Source organism: Eschrichtius robustus, chromosome 21, assembly GCF_028021215.1.
Source record: "Eschrichtius robustus isolate mEscRob2 chromosome 21, mEscRob2.pri, whole genome shotgun sequence".
Classification (NCBI taxonomy): Eukaryota; Metazoa; Chordata; class Mammalia; order Artiodactyla; family Eschrichtiidae; genus Eschrichtius; species Eschrichtius robustus.
The window spans coordinates 35,909,299-35,931,918 of record NC_090844.1 but is presented as its reverse complement, the minus strand read 5'-3'; the positions used below and the strand labels follow the sequence as shown (position 1 = coordinate 35,931,918).

Genomic DNA, 22,620 nt, shown 5'->3' with positions numbered 1-22,620 from the left:
TCCCTTAAAAATAAGTATGTCTTTGATTAACCACTGGATCCCCCTGCTGTGGAATCTTTTATTTGATAGCTACCACTCCTGCAGTCTTCTGTCCTAGGACGTCTTCAACTATGAGCATCTACCTGGGGACAGCCAGGTGGATGATCAACAGCATCATATCGTGTGTGCATATGACGTAACACAAATTCAGCCGGATGAGTTGGGTCAAAAAAAAAGAGGGAAGAAAATAAGTTTACAGTAAATAGTGCAGGTGATTCTGCCCGTGATTTCACCCAGGTAACATGACCAGGAGCCTGCGCTCTGGAGTTGAGTGAGTGTTGGTCCCTTATCCTGTCTTGTTACTGGGATGCTTTTTATAGCACAAGTATCTTGCAATGCTGAGCGTTATACTAACATTTAAAGATATAGTAGTATTTTTTTAACCTTATGGCTCCTAAATATTTACTTGGTCTCAGCTGAAGAAAAACACTTTTCTGACCATGGAGGAATTTGGAGACATTCCTTCATAGGTGACTACCTGATTTGTAGGTTGTGTTAGGAGATATCCAAGGGTAATTTTGACTGTAATTTTTGTTTAATGCTCTAAATTTAGAACTTACCCTCTATGTAAGATGCAACTCTACTTTTCTGGGTAAAACAGCACTGAGCTCAAGTCTTCACTAAGGATGACACATTTTTTCTTTCCATGCAGAAGATCTACATAATTTAATCTTACTGTTAGGTCTTGTTCAGTTACCTTCGAATTTAACATAATTGGATACTTAACTTGCTTTATAAATCTCTTAGATCAAATAAATTAAACCATTGATAGTCTTTTCTATGATAGTAATTCAAATGTACTGTTGAATTTTATTTTTTATGTTTACTTTATGATTAACAAGAATGATTAGTTGGTTCAGAAATTTTTTAGGTAAAACTATATTTTCATCTGTGCTTGCCTTTTACCCAGTTGTTTTCTCTCTCTTTAAACAGATAAGCAATTTAAAGAAAATTTTGAAAGGAATCCTGGATTACAATCATGAGGTAAGGAGTTTTTTTCATTCTGCTTGGAAGTATTACTATAGGATAGTTTAATCTTACAATATTTTACAGTAGTTTCAAGTAAAGGAAATATTACCTTAATATTAATAATCAGCTTTATCTTCCATTGTATGGTCTCTAAGATGTTGGTTCCAAAAGCTGGTTCACCAGCTATTAGGTGATTACTAGATAAATAATCTTTTTCACTATAATATGGATAGTTTGTGAGTGGTTACTCATTTATGTTAAACTTTCCTTTCTGCTGTCCATTAACTCTCTCCTTTCTTCCCTTACTCGTGAAGGTGGTTTAGAGTCCATGCATAGTTACTAACAAGTCCTGTGCCTACTTCCATTTTATTCCTCGGCAAACCCCTATCCCTAGATTAACTCAGTTTGTCCTCTGAGTCTGCATCAGAACGGTCAGGATATTGCTGGGGAAAAAAATCAGGCAGTGGAAATAGTTTTACTTTAAATTTCATGATCACAGATACCAAGTGGACACAACATAGCCTAGAAACACCTGTGTTATTTCCTTACTGTTTTTTCCCGACAAGCTTACGTGCATTTAAACCTACATCTATACTTATGTTATCTGTCTTCACCTCAGTATGTGGCTCTGCCGTCCACCCTACTATTCAAGTCCAAAGCCTACAGATCATCCTACAGTCCTTCCTTCATTCGATATCATCAGCAAGACCTATAGTTAAATCTCCAAAATACAGTTTTCTCTGTTTCTGCTGCCACCACCCTCTACCGAGCCATCACCAGCTTTTGCTTAGATTACTCGCGGAGTGTGCCCTGATTTCACTTCTGCCTCGCTACAGTCTATTCTCCACTCTCAAGCCAGGATGATTTTTTTAAAATGAGAATTTATGTCACTCTCACCCTCCAAGTCATCTTCCATGGTTTCCCGTCGCATCGAGAATCAGATCCATACTTCTTACCAGGGGCCACCGGATACCGTGTGACCCCTCTCACCTCCTCTTTCCTTACCCATCACACTACAGCCACATTCATCCTGCTTTTGTGCTTTTAGGATCTTCGTTTTTCACTGTAGGGTTATCAGACAGAAACCTACCCATTTGTCTAAATGTGTCATTTCATTTGGGGCCAGTTTTCCCATGAAGGAAGCCTCCATTCTCTTTCCTGATATAGGTGTCTTGTTACCAGTATTTTGGAGTCAAATGGAGTGAAGGTGGCCAGGGGAGTCTTCCTGTTGTGGGCATGAACCTATATCTAACTTCTGCTTTCTGGTGCCCCCTGGTTCAGAACCTCTCAGGCTCTACTTCTCTGGAGAGTGCACAGCCAGTCTTTCTGGGGGAGGTGGAGGGGTCGGTAGTACTCAGTTTCTTTGCTCAGTGTCCATACCACATACCAGATGAGGGACTAAGTTGTTGTGACTCAGGATAGTTATAATTTATGTATGGGAGGTATAAATAGAAATTGAGAGTGAGATTGGCTTAACTGCTCTGCTCTTAGCAGTGAGTTTCTGGTGCTGACGAACTAATCTCTATCACGTATTTTATTTGGTCATATAGATGTAAATGCAATTCTCATGTTTTTATCTCTGTCCAGATTTTAGGGCAGCAAATTAATGACTTTACCCTCCCTGATGTGAACCTTGTTGGGGAGCATTCTGATGCCGCAGAGCTGGGAAGGATGCTCCAACTCATTTTAGGCTGTGCTGTGAACTGTGAACAGAAGCAAGGTAATTTATTTGACGTTAGTGTGTGCATGTAAAGTAATTAAGGAAAGTAATACACATTGTATACTTTATATATAAATCACATGTACAAACGATAACGTCTTTAGGCCACCCACAAAGTATGCCATTTTCTATGATTTTGCTGGTAATCCATTTTCAAGCTTAAAAGAGTTCTACAGGTTAGAATAAATTTGATTATGATGATGTTCTTCCCCTTTCTGCAAGACTACATAATGCTTTGAGTAGATTATTTTTAACTACACTGAATGTAATGAAATTTACTGTTAATTGGACAAGGTCCAGCCAAATTAATTAATAATTAATTAATTAATAATAGTCAATTCAGCTATAGGAGTGTAAAATTAGATATTTTAGATTGCAAGTGCAAAGGGTTTACTTCATAAACATTTACTGAATTCATGCATCCTGCTGGGGCTTGGAACACAGTGTCAGACAAAACCAATATAATACCTGCCCTCATGGAACTTGCAGTTGAGTGGGTTGGGCATTTCTAAGTAGAACCCTTGACTTTAAAAGGCAGATGAAAAATTATTTAATGTAGTTCATTGAATTCAGATAAGAATTTCTTACGTACTTATTCTGTTAGGAGATTCATCAGCTCTTGGAGATGTATAGCTGTTAAGAGTTGGCTAATTATTTATTACAGGGTGTGAATAGGAGAAGACAAGGATGTTACCTATATCCGTCGTCCTATGGGAAGGCAATCAAAATATTTGTTGAGCTTCTCACACAGGCCAAGTGTTCTGTGTAACACCTAGCTTGAGGGTTTCCCTAAAAATTACATAAATGATGAAAAATTTGAACAGGATTTTAACCTCTCACTGTCCAGAGGGCATGCTCTGGTCTCAGGAACACAGCAGAGAGCTTGGATCAAATGCACTTCTGAGTTGCCAGAGTGTTACCTGTCACTGCCCAGGGGGCCCGGCCTGTTTCCTCGTCTGCAGAGGGAGGGCACGACAGCTGGTCGTCATGAGGAGTCGGTGAAACCGTGTGTGTGTTTGCTTCGTAACCCATAGCGCACCGCAGACACAAGGGCTCTGTGTTTAGAGGCTGTTTCTCAGTTCCTAGAAGTGAGGCGTTGGCTCAGCATGCATTTCTCTTGGCTATCTGACTTGTCAAATTGGGGCACATAAGTGGTGGTGTATTTGAAAAAGCAGAGATTAGCAGTAAAAACGCACTAAAAATAATATTTACCGAGTTCTCCCTCCTGCCTGGTTAACAGAACAAACAGCACTTTTTACAAATTGGGAAACTGAGACTCATGAGTGTTGTTTGACTTGCCCAAGAGCTCTTGCTTGTGAGAGGCTAGCGAGGACAAAAACGCGTGTCTCCCACATTAGGACTAAATGCTCTCTGTACTGAGCTGAGCTGTAGGCTTTGGGCCTAGACGCTCACTTTGCAGGACAGACTCCCTGGCGTAGCCCAGCTCATTCTCCGCTGCCTCCCGGATCTGCCAGTGATCATACGTACTTGGATTTTGGACATTTAAGATTTAACTTTTTTTTTTTTTTTTTTTTAACTTTTCAAAACTAGTACATTAACGTGGTTCTCATCATCATTTAATCATCCAGCATTTTACGGTGTTCGCGGGGAAGGGCCTTGACGTGGCAACACCGCTTCTTAACTAACGCTTCCCCTCTCACACCTGACTAACCTCCGCCCCCTGTCCCCCGTCACCCCCTTCACACCCACGGGGCTGTCGTCCGTCTTCCTCCCGTGACTGGGCCACTGCCTCTCCCCACCATGTTCACAGTCTTGCATTCCGATCCCGGCTGTGCCAGCTGCTCTGTGGCCTGGGGATTCTGTGCTTGGTGCCTCGTACCCAGCGCTCGTAGGACGCTCCTCACTAACAAACCAAACAAACAAAAAGTTCAGCTCAGACTAAAGGGATTCTTTTTTTTTTTTTAAACCGGAAAGTGGTTAAGTTATGATGCACAGTATTCCTACTCTGGGCTTAAGAACGACGCCTGTGGTTTAAGTGTGTTGTGTATACTTGCGTATGCATCACCACACATTGATTGGGTACAAGCATCCTTACGACAGTACGTCCTTAAAAACATGCTTTGTTTAACTAAAAGCTTTGGCATTAACAACCAGAATGTCGTAATTTAATAGTGCTGTCAAAATTCTTTTTTTTTTTTTTTAAACAAGTTACCTGTCAAGCAAAGGACTACAGTTTGGCATTCCAAATCCATGAGTTTCTTGCCAGTAGGTCACTGTAACAATTGCACAGTAAGACTCTTTCATATAATATTAGAGTGCTGAGACAATTTTTTTTGGTGTTTTTTTGGGTATAGAGTGGAGAGAGGCAGGTTGAGACTATAATTTCCTAATGACTTTATGATTTAAAATGTTTCTTATTGGGTGGGGATGGGGGTGTGATGAACTGGGAGATTGGGATTGACATGTATACACTGATGTGTATAAAATGGATGACTAATAAGAACCTGCTGTATAAAAAATAAAATAAAATAAAATTCAAAAATTCAAAAAAAATGTTTCTTATTAAAATATATTTACCGTATTTGTTGAAATCCAGCTGGCCTATTGATTTTTTCTGCCTAATACCTGTTTTTTCATCTATTATTGGATTTGAAAATAATGAAAACTACTTCCAGGGCTTTTTTTAGAAGGCAAGAAATTATTTTTTTTTCAACTTTGTCACTATGAACGGCTAAGGGAGCCTTCTCTTTTTCGGCATTGGTGAGGGTAAGGTTGATGAAATTGATGCTTTAGCTTATTAGAGATTTGGGTCATTATTTTAAAGCCCAGGGTTACACAGTGTTTAACTATAGCGTCAGTCCCTATCTTAAATTCACCTTAATTCTTTGTCCTGAGCAGGTCTCAGTTTCCCTAAGTTTTTTGTTTTTTTTTTAATTGTAGAAAATATTAAGGTAGAAATTATACACAATTCAATACTTTGATGTCACATAAGAATAAAACACAGACATCAAAGTTTTATAACATGTAGCAAAGAATAGTGTGAAAGATTTTTAGATTTTAGCAATAGTAATACAGAGTCCTTTCCATTCTGGCCTTAGGCTGTACCGTTTCATTGTTTTACATTCCCGAGATCCTCCATTCCCGTGACCTTTAGCTGTAGCCTCAACTTTATTGGGGGGGCAGTTATTTTTAAGGAAAGATAAATTCTATGATTTTCAGCCTTTACTTTACCTATGACACATGTATTTAACCATATACGAGGAATTGCGAGGAAGAATCAAAACACAGGAAACTTCTTTTCAGAATTCATGAAGTGTTAGCCTTTACTCCCTTGATTGTCTGTAACTTGAACACTGACATTCCAGGTTGTTCTTACTTTCAGAGTACATCCAAGCCATCATGATGATGGAGGAATCTGTCCAACACGTTGTCATGACAGCCATCCAGGAGGTATGTTGGACCTTTGTGCTTACAGTTTGTGAGAAGTTAAAGGAGCAAACATGAGTTTAAGTAATTGAAGTAGAAATTTTAAGAAGAGATTCTCCTACTCATTTTTTGAGAATTTTTTTCTTCGCACTTATGCTATAGCTTGTCTCATTTTTATTTAAACGTTAAATGTTTATCTTGGAATTATAGATATTCGGTAACTATTCCTAATTTTTTTAAATGCTCTAATGAATTAGGAATAGTAGACTAATTCCTAAAGCCATTATGAATAACATCTATCTTAAACCAGCAGTCTGCCTCACACTTAAGTATTGGTTTCTTATTTGGAAGGAAATGGGTCTTCAACTCCAGCCAGACTCAAGGCAATTTCTAGATGAATATTTATTTGAAACTGTAGGAGGGGAAAAATGTTTTTTTCCTCTACCCTTTCAAGCTTTTAGCTGGAGCCTCTGTTAAAAACAAACAAACAAACAACAGATTAACAACAGAAGAGCATACAAATGTATTTAAGTTTTACACAACACAGGAGGCTTCATAAAGAAATGAAGATCACAGAAGTGTTTCTTTTTTTTTTTAATTATTTTATTTATTTTTGGCTGTGTTGGGTCTTTGTTGCTGCGCGTGGGCTTTCTCTAGTTGCGGCGAGTTGGGGCTACTCTTCCTTGTAGTGTGCGGGCTTCTTATTGCGGTGGCTTCTCTTGTTGAGGAGCATGGGCTCTAGGTGTGTGGGCTTCAGTAGTTGCGGCACGTGGGCTCAGTAGTTGTGGCTCGCGGGCTCTAGAGTGCAGGCTCAGTAGTTGTAGCACACGGGCTTCGTTGCTCCGCGACACGTGGGATCTTCCTGGACCAGGGATTGAACCCGTGTCCCATGCATTGGCAGGCGGATTCTTAACCACTGCACCACCAGGGAAGCCCAAAGAAGTGTTTCAGCCTGAGTGTTTTGATGCTAGATTTGGTGAAGAGTGGAAAGTCTCGTGGAAAAATGTGATAGGGCGAAAAACGGCGAGTCCTGTTTGTTCAGATTCCTTCCGCATCCCTCTGACTTTGGAGAGATGGATACTCCTTTCCTCTGAGCATAGGGAGGGCGCCTCTCACGTGAGGGACTTAAGACCTGCTCCAGAGGAAGGTCAGAAAATCTTTCCTGTCCCTGCTGTTTCTCAGATTCCTTCAACTTGAAACATTCAACATGCCAAGCTGCCATATTTGGGGGTAGCATGTCCTGAACTCCATCAGGTGTCAGACATAGAACTATAAAAGTGAAAATGATCTTAAGATGGGAGAATTTTTTAATCATAGAAGTAATGGAAGAAACCTTTAAGGGAACTAAAATAGTATAGAATGTAAGTAACTAACAGAAAAAAATGCAACAAACAGGAAAAATGCTAAATGCAAATTAAGATAAAGTGTTTCCTTTTTTATTTTACTTTTTATTTTTTATTTAAACAAATTTTTTTAACATCTTTATTGGAGTATAATTGCTTTACATTGCTGTGTTAGTTTCTGCTGTATAACAAAGTGAATCAGCTATATGTATACATGTATCCCCATATCCCCTCCCTCTTGTGTCTCCCTCCCACCCTCCCTATCCCCCCTGCAGGTGGTCACAAAGCACCGAGCTGATCTCCCTGTGCTATGAAGCATTTCCTTTTAAGTCCGACCAACTGACTATGAATCCAGCAGTTCCCAGTACCTCCTCAGATTTGATTATTTGCTGGAATGACTCATAGAACTCAGTAACAATGATGGTTTTATTACAGCAAAAGGATACAAATCAGAACCAGTCCCCTACCCCCTGAAATGGAGGTCTGGGAGGGTCCCAAACTCAGTCTCCGTTGTCCCCTCCCTGTGGAATCAAGACATGTCACCCTCCCAGCACATTACTGTGTGATGACAACACACAGAGAGCTGCCAACCAGGGAAGCTCACCCAAGCTTTCATGTCCAGCGTTTTGTTGGGGTTTCATTTTATAGGTGTGATTGGTTGGCTCATTGGCCACAAGGTTGAACTAAATTTCCAGCCCATGTCTCCTCCCCAGAGGCCAAGCTGATATCAAGTGGCTCAAAGCCCCAACCCTCTCATATGCGGTTGGGTTTCCTGGGGTCACCAGCCCCCAACCAGAGTCATCTCCTAGCTTAAACTATCTAGAGACCCACCATGACTAACAAAGACACTCAGCAGAGAAATCCCAGAGATTTAGAGGCTACCTCCCAGTCACTGGGGACAAAGGATCAGCCAAATTCACTATTATACAGGACATTTCAACAAAGCAAAGCTTTTAAGAGAGGATCAGTTTGTCAGTCAGCACTGATGGTAGGAGGGTAAACTAACAAAATGATGGTCACCCAAGCAAGATATGAGTTTAATTTGCTCTTAAGTGGTCATGGGTTGGCTCCGTAAGCATCAGGGACCCAGCTTTCTTGCATCTTGTTGTCTGCCATCCCTAATATGGGATTCCCACCCCGTGGTCAGCCGTGGCTGTTTGGCTTCCAGCCCTCACATTCACATTCCAGCCAGCAGGCAGGGCTGAAGGAAGGTTCTCCACTTCCTCTTAGTAAACTTCCAGGAACTCTCACTCCTGTTATCCAGCTGTTACTCACATTGCCACGCAGGGAAGCTGGGGAATGTGGTCTTTTTTCCAGGTGGTCATGGACCCAGCCAAAATTTGAGGATTCTGTTACTAAGCAAAGACAGGAAAAATAATAAGGGGGCCACTAACTGTTCTGCCTTACTGTAATTGATCCTGTAATTTCACTTTTAGGAATTTATCCTGAGGAAATCTGAAATAGAGAGATGGATAGTGACAACCGTACTGGCAAGCGTTTACGCCTGCTGTGTGCTGACGATGCCGCTACTCACTAACGCGTTACATTTACCTGCGTATGCATTGTGTTTATTTAGTAAATACTTAACCAAGCACCTAGAATGCAGTAGGAGCTATAGGGGGCCTTCAGGATACAACTATGGGAAAGATAGACATGGCCTCTTGTCTCACAAAGTGTGATCTAAAGGGAAGAATGGCCAAACAAGCAATTCGAATACAGCCAAAGCATTCAGAATGAAAAGTGCCGTGATGGGGAAAAGATAGTAGGACCTCAAAGGAGTGTGTCCCTCAGCGTGGGGATGTTGGGGAAGGGCTCTCAGAGAGCGCGGCGTCTCGTCTGAGCGCTGGAGGAGGAGAAGAGGTCAGGAAGGGCACACGCTCGCGGTCCAGGAGGCAGCCGCGTGGCGCAGGGAGGTGTTGGAAGAAGCCTCAGCAGGCGCGGGGGGTGTGGGTGCTTTAGGCGAGGCGAGAGCCGTAAGGCCAGTAGGATGCTGAGCAGCTTTGTGGAAAGAGCTGGAAATTTGGAAACCAGTGAATTGCTTTTTAAGGAGAAAATACACTGAAGTCTGTATTTGAGAAAATCCAGGCAATGAGAAGAATGGATCGGAGGAAAACAAGGCTAGAAAAAGGGAGAGCAGTTGAGACCTTTGTAATTATCCAGTGAGGAACGATGGAAGCCTGAACTAGGTTACGGCGGCTGGGTGGAGAGAGGTGGACAGATTTGAACATTGTCAGAGCTTTACTTAATAGGCTTGGTGACTGATTGGGCCGTGGAGGAGGACGGGGTGGCTGGATAGAACTATGAAATTGAAGAAGGGCTTTTGTAAGATGATTGTCTGTATGTCTTTATTCAGGTGCAGCTGACTTTGATTTTTTTTTTTTCTGTTGTGGTAAAATACACATAACATAAAATTTGCCATTTTCAAGATTATTTTGTAGCATGTATCAATACTTAGTTCCTTTTCGTGGCTGAATGGTATTCCATGGTGTGGGTGTGCCACATTTTGTTTATCCATTCATCAGTTGATGGACATTTGAGTTGTTTCCACCTTTTGGGTACTGCAAGTAGTGCTGCTGTGAACCTGAGTGTACGGGGTTGTTTTGAACACCTGTTTTTATTTTATTTTTTTAATAAACTTATTTATTTATTTATTTATTTATATAATTTTGGCTGTGTTGGGTCTTCATTGCTGTGTGCGGGATTTCTCTAGTTGCGGTGAGCGGGGGTTACTCTTCGTTGCGGTGCGCAGGCTTCTCACTGCGGTGGCTTCTCTTGTTGCGGAGCACGGGCTCTAGGTGCGCGGGCTTCAGTAGTTGTGGCACGTGGGCTCAGTAGTTGTGGCTCGAGGGCTCTAGAGCGCAGGCTCAGTAGTTGTGGCACACGGGCTTAGTTGCTCCGCGGCCTGTGGGATATTCCCGGACCAGGGCTTGAACCCGTGTCCCCTGCATTGGCAGGTGGATTCTTAACCACTGCGCCATCGGGGAAGTCCGAACACCTGTTTTTAATTCTTTTGGATGTATACCCAGAAATTGAATTTCTGGGCCGCATGGTAATTCTGTGTTTAACTTTTTGAGGCAGTGCCAGCACAGGTGTGTTTTCCACAGGTGCTGCACCATTTTACATTCCCACCAGCAACGTGCTAAGAATTCTAATTTCTCTCCCTCATTGTCAACCCTTGTTATTGTCCATCTTCTTGATATTAGCCATCCTAGTGGATGTGAAGTGTTTTCTAATTGTGGCTTATTTGTATTTCCCTAAAGACTAATGATGTTGAGCATCTTTTCATATGTTTGTTGGGCATTTGTATGTTATCTTCTTTGGAGAAATGTGATTGGTAATCAAGTAAGTGATAGTCTTTTAATTCTTTAAATGCTAATAGGAAGAAGCCACAGGAAAGAGCAAGATAGAGGTTGAGATAACAAGAGAGAGGATGATAAATAGTAGAGGGTCTCTGAGAAGCTGGGGAGAGACAGGGTTGAGAGCGTATTACAACAAGATTGAAGAAGGAAAGGATGCATATGAATGCTGCCAATTTTGTAGGTTAAGGTACAGGAAATTGGGGAATTTCTTATCTGCAGGCAAGGTTTTCTGATGAAGGGTAGTGGGGAGTTGGTGAGGTTTGAGAAGTAGGAAAGGTTTGGAATAATCTCTAAAGGGAATAAAGAGACTGCTGATTGGGGAAGCATAGCTGCACTTTGGGGGCAACTTTGAAGGCCCAGCTGAGATTGGAAACTATGTATTATATTTTATGGTTTAAAAAATATTTACTCTCTCAGTACTTAGCAGTCAGGATATATGGCCAGAAGAGATAGGCAGCTGGATTGGTCTTGGATTGAGATTTTGCCCCGGAGAAGGTATTATGGTAAGAGAATCGATTATATTGACAAAGTCATCACAATAATAGACCATGAAGTCTAGGCCAGAAAGAGAAGGTAACTGATTAAACAGATGATCAACTGTGTAACCTAAAGTACGGAGTGGGGAGATTTCCAAAAATAAGATGACGATGTTGGCAGAAGAAAGAGGAGTAGGCTTTAGGCAGGCAGAACAGTAATGTTCACCGTGGAGTCTAAGCAAAGTGAGGAAGAACGAACGTAAGATGATGGGCTGTCAGTGAAAACCAGGGAGGAAGTCGGGAGGTATAGGACCTGGAAGCCTTGTCAAGGTGGACATCCTAGCTGGGATTGACTGGGAGGAGGCTGTGTTCAGGGGGTTTTATTCACAGGTGCTGCTGTGTTATGATAAGAACTAACATGTAACAATGGGGACTGGAAGAAAATACTTCCACTCCCTTCTACCCCCCGGCCCTCCCCCAAATTAGATCCTTCCTCTCTGAGTGTCTGTCACAGCCCTCATCACATGATACTGTATTTGTCTTTCTTGCTTGAGCTGTGTGAAACCCATGGCACAGGTAGCTTCTTGAATAGTTCAAAATTATAGACGTGGTTATTTCTGGATGGTAGAATAATGGGTGTTTTCTCTTTGTATTTTTTCTGAATTTTATCTTCTCTACATTGGGTGTTATTTTTTTAATTGGAAGAAAAATCTTTTGAACATCTTTTTATTAATATTCTTACAATAAAAGCATAAAAAATTGAAGCCAGTATTCTTTTACTCTTTCTGAGATTTTTTTCCCTCCTAATTATGCTAAGGGACCTTCACTCTTCTCATGACATTAATGTAGAGCAGTGGTTCTCAAACTTCAGTGTGTGGTGCTGGGCCCTAACCCTAGAGTCTCTGATTCAGTAAATCTGGGCAGGGACCCAAGAATTTGCATTTCTGACAAGTTCCTAGGCAATGCTGGTGTTGTTAGTTTGGGGACTTCTCAATCAGTGTTGAGAACCACTGATGCAGAGAAAAAGGTACAGCTGAGCATAACATTTCAGTTCTTTAGAGAGTGGGATGAAGGCTGAAATTACAAGATCTCTCAATAGTCTGTCCCCACTTTTCTAATTGTCCCTCTCTTTTGTCCTTCAGACAGAGCATAAGAAGGAAACAGGAGAAAATTGGGACATTTGAGTCTGCCCCTGACATTTGTCACAGTCAGAATTCTATCCCTTCTCCCCAAACCCTCACACACCCTCTGGATCTTCTCTGTGTGCAACACAAGGGTGAGAGAGGCTGAGACCTAGATTCGTGTGTATGTGCGTGTCATCACTGAACATTAGCGGTTAATTTGGGCTGATATTGATGTGACCCACGTTTATTCTTCAGAAATAGTTACTTAGTGTTGCTATTTTTTTACTGAAAAGTCAATATTTTAAATATTTAGCCACATTTTAACTTAAAGACTTGTCTTTTTAGTGGTAAGAACAAGTAATACTTGAGTCTCGTGACTGACCCTGCTGTGAAAATGCATACCAGAATTACACGTGTGATTTTAAGTGAAGGCTAATCCTGCAGCAAAACAAAGCTCCAGGCTGAAGAGCTTCAATGTATAGGAAAATATTCCTTTTACATTTGTGATTTCGTTGTAATTTTTATAATTCTATGGCAGCTGGGTGTTCATGTTTGTTGTTGTAAGTGTATTATACAGAATGTCACTTTTTTCTCTTGGTTGTAATCATTTAAATCTTAATTTCAGCTGATGAGTAAAGAGTCTCCTGTCTCTGCTGGGAATGATGCCTATGTTGACCTTGATCGCCAGGTACCTGATCTTGCATTGTTTTTTTCCATGCAGAGATTAAAGGGTGAACTTTAGATATTAATGAAAAGGATGTTTCAGTTGAAATTGCTTATGAAATATATTGGTATAATTCTTTATTTTTTACCTAAAATTCAAGAACTTAAGCCACTTTACTAATGGATATTACACACTTGTAATTAAATTTGTAATTTGTAATTAACATATTGTTGCACAACCCACTTTAAAATAAATTAACCTCTTTAACTTACTATAATTCATGTTTTCTAGTCATGGTTTTTCTTTTTCCATTAGTGATATCTTTCTGTATGCCACGTTTAACACAATAGATGCAGTCCTGGAAAATGGCATGCATTTAATCCTGTGATTTATTTATAATACAAAAGATATTTTACCTTTTATTTCATGTTATTCTTTTTTTTTTTTTTTTTAATTTATTTATGGCTGTGTTGGGTCTTCATTTCTGTGCGAGGGCTTTCTCTAGTTGTGGCAAGTGGGGGCCACTCTTCATCGCGGTGCGCGGGCCTTTCACTGTTGTGGCCTCTCTTGTTGCGGAGCACAGGCTCCAGACGCGCAGGCTCAGTAGTTGTGGCTCACGGGCCTAGTTGCTCCGCGGCATGTGGGATCTTCCCAGACCAGGGCTCGAACCCATGTCCCCTGTGTTGGCAGGCAGATTCTCAACCACTGCGCCACCAGGGAAGCCCCATGTTATTCTTCAATTGAAGAAGTCTCCTCTACCCTTCATCTCTGTGAAGAAGTGAACTGTCTGGTTTTCACTGACAGCCCATCATCTTACGTTCGTTCTTCCTCACTTTGCTTAGACTCCACGGTGAACATTACTGTTCTGCCTGCCTAAAGCCTACTCCTCTTTCTTCTGCCAACATCGTCATCTTATTTTTGGAAATCTCCCCACTTCATACTTTAGCTTACGCAGTTCATCATCTGTTTAATCAGTTACCTTCTCTTTCTGGCCTAGACTTCACGGTCTATTATTGTGATGATTTTGTCAATATAATCGATTCTCTTACCATAATACCTTCTCCGGGGCAAAATCTCAATCCAAGACCAATCCAGCTGCCTATCTCTTCTGGCCATATATCCTGACTGCTAAGTACTGAGAGAATAAATATTTTTTAAACCATATAACAATTGTGTTGAAATACACTAGCTATTTATTTTAACAATTGAACCCCTGTTCCTCTAGCACATATATATTTTACCAAGGTGAGATTTCTCAGTTATTACAGAACCAACATTACCAAGAACCAAGTAGCCCTAGGAGATGTATAAGAAAACTTGATATGAGGAAAGAACCAATTTCCAAGTACAGAAAAGACAAGACTCAGGACTAAAAGATGTCTGCAGTTAGAAGTGCCTTCTTTTGACTTGTGCAGGAGGGTTCTTGATTTCTCCCTGCCCCACAGAAAGAACAGGGGGAAGCGTTTTCGTTCTGTATTGTACATGTGCAATTATTAGTTGTTGCCACGTCATATTGCAGTGTTCACTGTAGCTCTTTGCTTCTACCCAGCTGAAGAAAACTTCAGAGGAACTGAATGAAGCTTTGTCGGCCAAGGAAGAAATTGCTCAAAGGTGCCATGAGTTGGATCTGCAGGTAAGAGATGTGGTTTTGCACCGCCTGTTTGCAGCGCGGCTCTGTATCCCACCACGTGCCCTGGGTCCCACGTGCGGTACAATTTGGCTGTAACACAGCCCTAGTTCGAGAAGAAAAAGGAAAACAGCGCCTGGAAAAAGAGTGCAGACTGAGCAAAGGTCAGAGTTTTCCTTCCTTCTCACAGGCGCATCAAATTCATAATAAATGAATTTAAAATGGGATAAGCCCACAAGAAAAGAAGAGAAAGCGGAGAGAGATCCGCTCTCAGGGGGGCTGGGGGAGATTTTTAAAAGCCCTGATTTGTAGCGTTTTCCAATTTCCACGGTATAAACGCTGTCACAGCGACCAATTCCGGGCTGTTCATGGTTTAACAGTCGGCTCACCAGACTCCCGAGTATTTAGCGAGCAGCTTGGTTACAGCCAGCAGCAGCGCACCACTGCTCATCACCAGCCCCAGAAGGCCAAAAGGCAGCTGGATAAAGCGCCAAACGGCCTAAAAGGAGTAAAGAGTGCAGTGGCCAAGAACACCTATAGAGGGGGAGGGAGCTGCTGTAGCTGAACCCCAGAGAGCCCCCATGCTTGGTGGAAGGCTGCAGCGAGGTGTAACAGGGTCTTCTACAGGAGAGCTCAGCCCCATTGCCCGTCACCCACTGCACATACCCTGACCTGTAGCTGGTTTCCCAGTTGGAGGGTTCTCTTCTAAAGAAGTTAAGCAAACAGAAGTACAGGAGGTTAGACCGAGTATTAGTATTGCAGGGTAAGGCCCTTTTCATTTTGACCTTTCTGGATTCTCTAATTTACAGAAAACTGATTCTTACATGTGAGGAAAATCTGCGTAACAAAAAAGAGAAGGGTCAAGATAAACAGGAAACTAGCCCTAGAGGAAGTGGAGAAATTGGGGTAGTAGAAGAGATTTTTCTTTTTAATTTTTTAATACCCTCGTGAAATTGGTGAAGATATTGCATCTATAAAATAAGGACCAGATGCTATTTTAAAAAGAAAAAATCAGAGATCAAGAAACACTAAAAATAGAATTGTCAAAATTAAAAAATTCAATAGAATAGTTAAAAATAAAGTTGAAGAAATCTCTCCTAGATTAAAAGACAGAAAATAAGAAATAAAACTGTTTGTCTGGGATTTACCTCAAAATCAGGGAGGAGGGGGGAGCGGATGGAAGTCCAGATGGGTGCATAATTGGCCATGTTTTGATACGTGTTAAAGCTGGGTAGTAGGCACACAGGGTTCGTGATATTTTATACTAGAAGCATTTTACCTTGAAAGGCATGAGTTGGTCATTGCTTTGGATGCAGATAGGAAAAAGAGTGATCAGAGTACACGTTCTGGGTTATATAGTAAGTAATATTTACCTAGTCATAATGTAAGTGCTGTTAATTGCTTTTCAGATTCTAAAATTCAGCTATACACAAATGCAGTATTTTACAATAATGATAAATAAGAGTTGGTTGTTTTTATGAGCAGGATATAAACATTCTCTTTGATGGTGTAACGTTCAAGTCGTACACTGGGATTGGCAGACTGCAGCCGGCCCTCTGTCTCGCGAGTAAAGTGGTAGCGCAGGCGGGCTTGTTCCTTGATGTGCTGTCTCTGGTGTTTTCGCGCTGCAGAGACAGGGTTGAGGACTCGCCACGAGACCTGTGGCTCCGAAAGCCTCAGCTGTTCACTGCCCTATTCCTTACAGAAGAGTTTACCAGTCCCTGGTGTGAACAGATCGCAAAGCGAATGGCGGGGCTGCAGAGAGGTTATGAGGAGATTGGTGGCAGCGCCGTGACACACTCAGCTCTGGAGAAAGCAGTCGTAACACAGGCGTGCTGATGTGACCTCTGAGGTAGCGATGTGAACATCATTGGTCTTCAGCATTTAGCCCCGTCCTGTGGAGAAGCAGTGTTATGAAGGCAAAGGTGTGGGTGATGGAGGCAGAGCAGGAGAAGCAGAATGAGGCAGAGCGGTGAGGGCCCGGCGGGGCCCCCCATGTTCTCGTCTCACCACGAGGGAGCCGCAGGCAATACGTGGCCGGCCCCTTCTCGCCATCCAGTCTCAGCTCCAGATCACGTGGTTTATCTGTCATGAAATATTTACTGGCCACTTAGGTGTGCCCAGTACTAACCTCAGCCTCCCTGGGAAGCTCCTCGGTCACCAGCCTACAGTCGTCCTCCGGCCTCTCCTCTTAGTCTTGCTTTAACCCTCTGCAGAGCACTTACACTCTAGGTCTTGCATGTATTTATTAGTTTACTTTCTTGCTTAATATGATTTGTTCTTGTTTATATATTTACTATGATGATTTGTTTAGAATATGTAACACATAAGAATAAGAACTGTCTCTGCTTTTTCCATCGTAGTATCCCTTGCACCTAGAAAATTGCAACAGTGTCTAGCACGTGGTAGACCCACAATAAGTATCTGAGTGAGTGAATGAGTGGGCATGTGATGGAGTGAAACAAGTCAATGAGTAGTTGTTCAAAATTGCAGAGGTGGCCAGTGAACGGAGCAGGAATAGTGCTATATAACTATTTGTGGAAAGGGGATGGCGCAAGTGGCTCTAATTTCACATGTCAGAGGAGACAAGTCACTAGATAATGTGTAAGGTTGATAAATCAAGAAATAGTGGGTATAACATGCTATTGAGAGATGTCAGGTCACAGCCAAAAACAGTAAAGTTAGGAACATTAAAACTAGTTGTCTCTTGGAAGTAGAAAAACTCAATGGGAAACTGTAGCTTTCCATTATAAGCCCCTTTGCTTTATTTGCTTTTTGTTTCTTAAATTGTGTTTATGTATTATTTTTAATTAGTCTCCTTGTTGACTAAAAAAAAGGCACAACGTGAGAGTTGTGAGTTAAGTTTTATTTGGGGCAAAATGAGGACAATAGCCCAAGAGACAGCATCTCAGCTCTGAGGAACTGCTCCGAAGAGGTGGGGTGGAGCTCAGTATGTATGTGATTTAGGTGAAGGGGTGCGTGCAGTGAAGCACACGTTCTGGCAGAAGGTGGCTGCCAGTCACGAGGAGCAGTTGTCACCGTTGATGATTTTAGTGCTTTTCTAGGTACGAGGAGATGCAAGAATTGGGCTCATAAAATCTTCTCCTGAAAATCTAACTATCTGAAGGCCTGTTCTGCCAGTTTTCCCAGAGCACGGAGGGCCTCGTTCCTGATCTCTTCCTAACTCCTTTCAGGGGGTGTTACAGGTCAGCAGCTGCAGCAGCTCATGATTTAATCCTTGTCGAGGTAGATGGCACGTGCCAATTTGTAGTTGACACCTTTTTCTGTGTGTGTGAAAAGGATTTCTGCCAAATATATTGAATTAAAATATTTTAGCAACATTTGCTAGTCTGATAAGTCTGGTATTAAGATGTTGCGTTATGCACTCAGCCTTCATATAAATTGACCGAATACCAGGCTATAAAGCAATTCCCAATAAAATTCAAAGAATCTGTGTCTTTAGATCATGCTTTCTGAACAAAGTGCAATTTAAGATAGAAATGATTAACAAAGAAATGAGCTTTTAAATTTTAAAGCCTTAGATATTTATTTTAAAAAGAATGAAAGAGCAGAAATGAATGAAATAGACCAGTGGCACAGAATTGAGCTACTGCTCTACTCTGAGAAAAGACTCGTGCATTTATGGAAATCTGACGAGTTAGAGAGCTGGCATTTCAGACTCATTCATTTATTCAGCAAACATTGCGCACCCACTCCAGACCATCCACTGTTCTAGCTGCTGTCTATACAGTGAAGATAGGGGAAAACACAGAAATGGATAAAACATCCCTGCCCCCAAGGTGCTTGCATGCGATAAAGAAGACAGACAGTGAACAGGATAAGAATACGGTCTGTCGTGTGCTGCTGATAAGTATTCTAGAGAAAGGGGGACGTGGGGGAGGGGGGCGGGGGGACGGGGTGGGAGGAACTAGTTCTGAGTGGGTTGTCAGCAAAGGCTGCCGGGGAGGCAGCGAGTTAGTAAATCCTAGAGGGTGGGTGAGCGGCCTCCAGGCTCAGCGCACAGGCCTGGCGCGGGGCGACTGGTGTCTCCGGGAGCACGAAGATGAGGGCAGCAGGAGCGAAGCCTGGGGAGAGGAGTCCGTCTGCAGAGGACTGACAGGCTGAGTAAATAGATGGGAAGCCGCGGGAGGCTTGTGAGCAAAGACGTCCTGTGATCCGGATTTTATTTTAATGGATTATGGTGGCTGCCGGGTGGAGGTGAGGGCCAACTCAGAGGCCTTCGCAATCATCAGGCCAAAAATTAGGGTGGCTTAAATCAGAACTGAGGGGTGGTAAGAAGTGGTTGAAATCCGTTTGAAGGTAGAGCCGCTGATGTTTGCTGAAAGAGTGGGCGTGGGTGTGAGGACGAGATGGGACGGATCCTTCCTGAGCAAGTGGAAGGACAGAGTTAGCATTGCTGAGATGGGGAAGACAGTGGGAGGGCGGGGCGGGGGGGATTGAGAGTCCCACCTGGACAGGTTAAATTCAGACGCCTAGTGGACATCCAGGTGGACGTGATACCCAGTGCAGGGTTCCAGGCTGGAAATAGAAACATGCGAGCTGTCAGTGACTCAACAATGTTGACAGCCCAGAAGCTGGAAGCCATCAGTGTATTTAGAAAGGAAAAGCCATGCGTGTGCCAAAGGCAGGGAGATGAAGAGGGCTTGACTGGAGTAAAGAGGAGGCACACAGACCAGGAGAGGAAGGTGTCCTGGGAGCCACAGAAGCCAAGGTCGGCTGATCCTGAGGATGGTGGGGCAATAGCCCAACTGGAACAAGTTCCAGAGAAAATGGGGGTGGAGAGGGAGAATCAGAAATGGCAGGCGACTTCTGTTTTTACAGTTCTTTGAGATGGAGTTGACATACAGTAAACTGTTCATCTTTAAAGTGTACAGTTCTGATGCATGTTGACATGTATAAACGTGTGAAACCATCACCACAATCAGGATAGTGAGTTCTCATGACTCTCTGTAATCCTCTTCCGGTCCCCGCTCTGCTTTCTGTCACTGTAGATTTGCTTCTATCTTCTAGAATTGCATATGAAAGGAGTCATACACAGTGTACTCTTTTTCTGCCTGGCTTCTTTCATTATTTTGAGATTCATTCATGTTATCGGTACTAATAGTTAATTCTTTTGTATTGTCAAATTGTATTCTGTTGTATGGATGTGCTGCAATTTATCCATTCACCTACTGGTAAACATTTGTTTTTCTGTATTACAAATGAAGCTGTTATAAACATTCTACGTCTCTGTGTGGACATAAGCTTTTAGTTCTCTTTGGTAAATAAATACCCAAGTGTAAAATGTCTGGGTTATGTGGTAGTTGCGTGTTTAATTTTTTAGGAAAATGCGAACCGGTTTTTCACAGCCTGTGGAACACTTCACGTGCTGAACAGGTGTGTGAAGCCCCCATATGTTTTCATCTTTACCAACACTTGGTACAGCCAGTCTCTCTGGTTTTCGGCATTCTAGTGGGAGTGAGTGTATGGATATAACATTGTGGTTTCAATTTGCATTTCCTTAATGACTAATCATGAGTATCTTTTTGTGTGCTTAGTTGCCATTACATATCTTCTTTGGTGAATTACCTTTTCAAATGTAAAATAAAGAATGAATTCTTGCTTACTCTTACGTACCGCTCTGCCTGTGCAGTATTCCAAAATAATGTCAGTGTTTTAAGTGGAGGTTGCTTGTACTTCTTTAAAAACAGGCTTTAATTCGTAATGGTAATTCACAAGTGATTATGCGGATTCCAGTGTAATTGGAGAAAATAACCACTGTCTTCCTATATTCTCACAGGTTGCAGCGTTGCAAGAGGAGAAAAGTAGTCTGTTGGCAGAGAATCAGGTATTAATGGAAAGGCTGAATCAGTCTGATTCTATAGAAGATCCTAACAGTCCAGCAGGAAGAAGGCATCTGCAGCTCCAGACTCAGTTAGAACAGCTCCAAGAAGAAACATTCAGGTAATGGACTACTCACTCAGATCTCATTTTTTAAAATTCGGTAATGTCTTTTTTTTTATATAAATTTATTTTATTTTATTTATTTTTGGCTGGGTTGGGTCTTCGTTGCTGTGTGCAGGCTTTCTCTAGTTGCAGCGAGCGGGGGCTACTCTCTGTTGCGGTGCACAGGGTAATGTCTTTTAAAGTTAAGAATATAGTGTTAGGACTTTCGGGTAACTGCAGACCAAGGAGGCTGTGCAATTAGCCACTTCCCAAAAGTCTTCCCACATAACATGAAACAACTGCACATTTAGGAAAATCTGTCAGTGCTCACCCTCAATGTGACTTGCAGACAGAATGCCCCAACTGAACAATAACTGAGTGAAAGGAAGGAAGCAAACACCAGCCCACCCCCATCCTGCCAGGCACTCTGAGGCAAGTAAAGGCGGACAGAGAAAAAAATCAGAGACAGAGGAAGAACTAGCGAAGGAGCCTGAGGGTGAGTTGGAGCAGTCGCTGGAAAGATTAAGTTCACTCAAAATCGGAAATTACTTTAAAACAAAAAAGGAAATTAGATCACAAACGGCAGGGATAGGATTTCAAAGTAAGTGTATCTTCTTAAAGGGCCAGGTGCCAAAAAAATACATAGGCACGGAATTTAGAGATTGGTGCCCTTTCCAGAGCACAGTTTAAAGAAACACAAAATAAAGGCCAGGTGCGTGGGTTATAGAGACAGGCCTATTTAAAGGGCGAGCTGATGTGAAGGGGCAGTCTTCCAGACACATCTTCTGGGAGAGGAAAAGACCAAAAAGGAGGAAGAGGGCCCACTGGCGATTGGATGGTGAAAGGGAAAAGAAGAAAAGGAAAAATTTGGTGTCCTGCAAGACAAAATAGAACCCCAAAGTTGAAGGACTTGGCAGTATGATAAAATATCGTGTTGTGATTTACTAGAAAACATATCCTGGCCTGTTTCTTACCCAGCCATAGATTTTCATTGTCAAAACTGGGAGAAATTAAATATCAATTAGGTTTTTTTACTTGTCCAGTGACTCAGTCCTTTGTTTCCCCATGAAATCTTTCTGCATTTTTTTTTTTTTTTTTGGCCTTGACAGGAAAAAATAAAAAAATTTTCTTAGTCTTCTCAGAAACCTTACAAAAACGATCCATCCCCTATGGTCTACATCTGTGGTTCAGAGTGTGATCCGAGGACCCTCTCAGAGAGTCTTCAGGGCCCTCTCTTTTCCAACCGCATTTCTGTGCTTGGCTGGGTCTCCTTCATATACCTCAGCCAAAAATCCATCACAGCAGACCAGTGTAGAAACAGCTATGGGAACCCAGCTATCTTCTACTAAACCAGATGATTTGAGTCACAGAACATAAAAAATATTGCCACTCTTAGCATTTTTTGGTTTTAGAAAATGGAGTTATTTTTCATAAACAGTATGTTGTCTTTATTAACATAATGGGTTTATTACTATTATTTTCAAATGACTGACATCTCATTTATGAGTATTCTTTAAATAATTCCTGAATAGAATAGTAGCAAATTCAATCCAGTATTAAAGTAAGCTTTATCCCAGGATTGTTAACCTGTTGAGTATTATTAAATCTATTACAGTAACTGTTAAATGTATTATAACTCCTCCAATCCATAAGTTAAAGGAGAAAGAAAAATATAAAATAAGCTTGGTACATGAAATTCTCAGTAAAGTTAAGAATGAAATGAGGATGAGTATTAATCTATTATTTGACGTTTTTCTAGACATTCTAAAAATCCTGGCTTTGCCACTTACTAGCTGTGTAACCTTGGGCATGCCTCCATTTTCTCTACTATAAGATGGTCTAATAGTATTATCTACCTTCTAGAATTTTCGTGAGCATTAAATGAGTTAATATATATAAAGTATTTTTAGAATATTGCCTGGCACATAGATGCTATATAAGATTTTGCTGTTAATACTTTTCTAGA

General features: G+C 41.7%; 1 protein-coding gene across 1 annotated transcript in view; it reads left to right on the top strand.

Annotated features, from left to right (window-relative positions):
- Positions 1-22,620, top strand: part of HOOK3 (hook microtubule tethering protein 3) — a 97,290-nt gene that overhangs the window by 32,162 nt on the left and 42,508 nt on the right. Inside the window, exons 4-9 of the mRNA XM_068531958.1 lie at positions 973-1,023; positions 2,596-2,728; positions 6,072-6,139; positions 13,043-13,105; positions 14,631-14,714; positions 20,509-20,672. Of these exons, the coding sequence (XP_068388059.1) occupies positions 973-1,023; positions 2,596-2,728; positions 6,072-6,139; positions 13,043-13,105; positions 14,631-14,714; positions 20,509-20,672 (563 nt within the window). The remainder of the gene's footprint in view (positions 1-972; positions 1,024-2,595; positions 2,729-6,071; positions 6,140-13,042; positions 13,106-14,630; positions 14,715-20,508; positions 20,673-22,620) is intronic.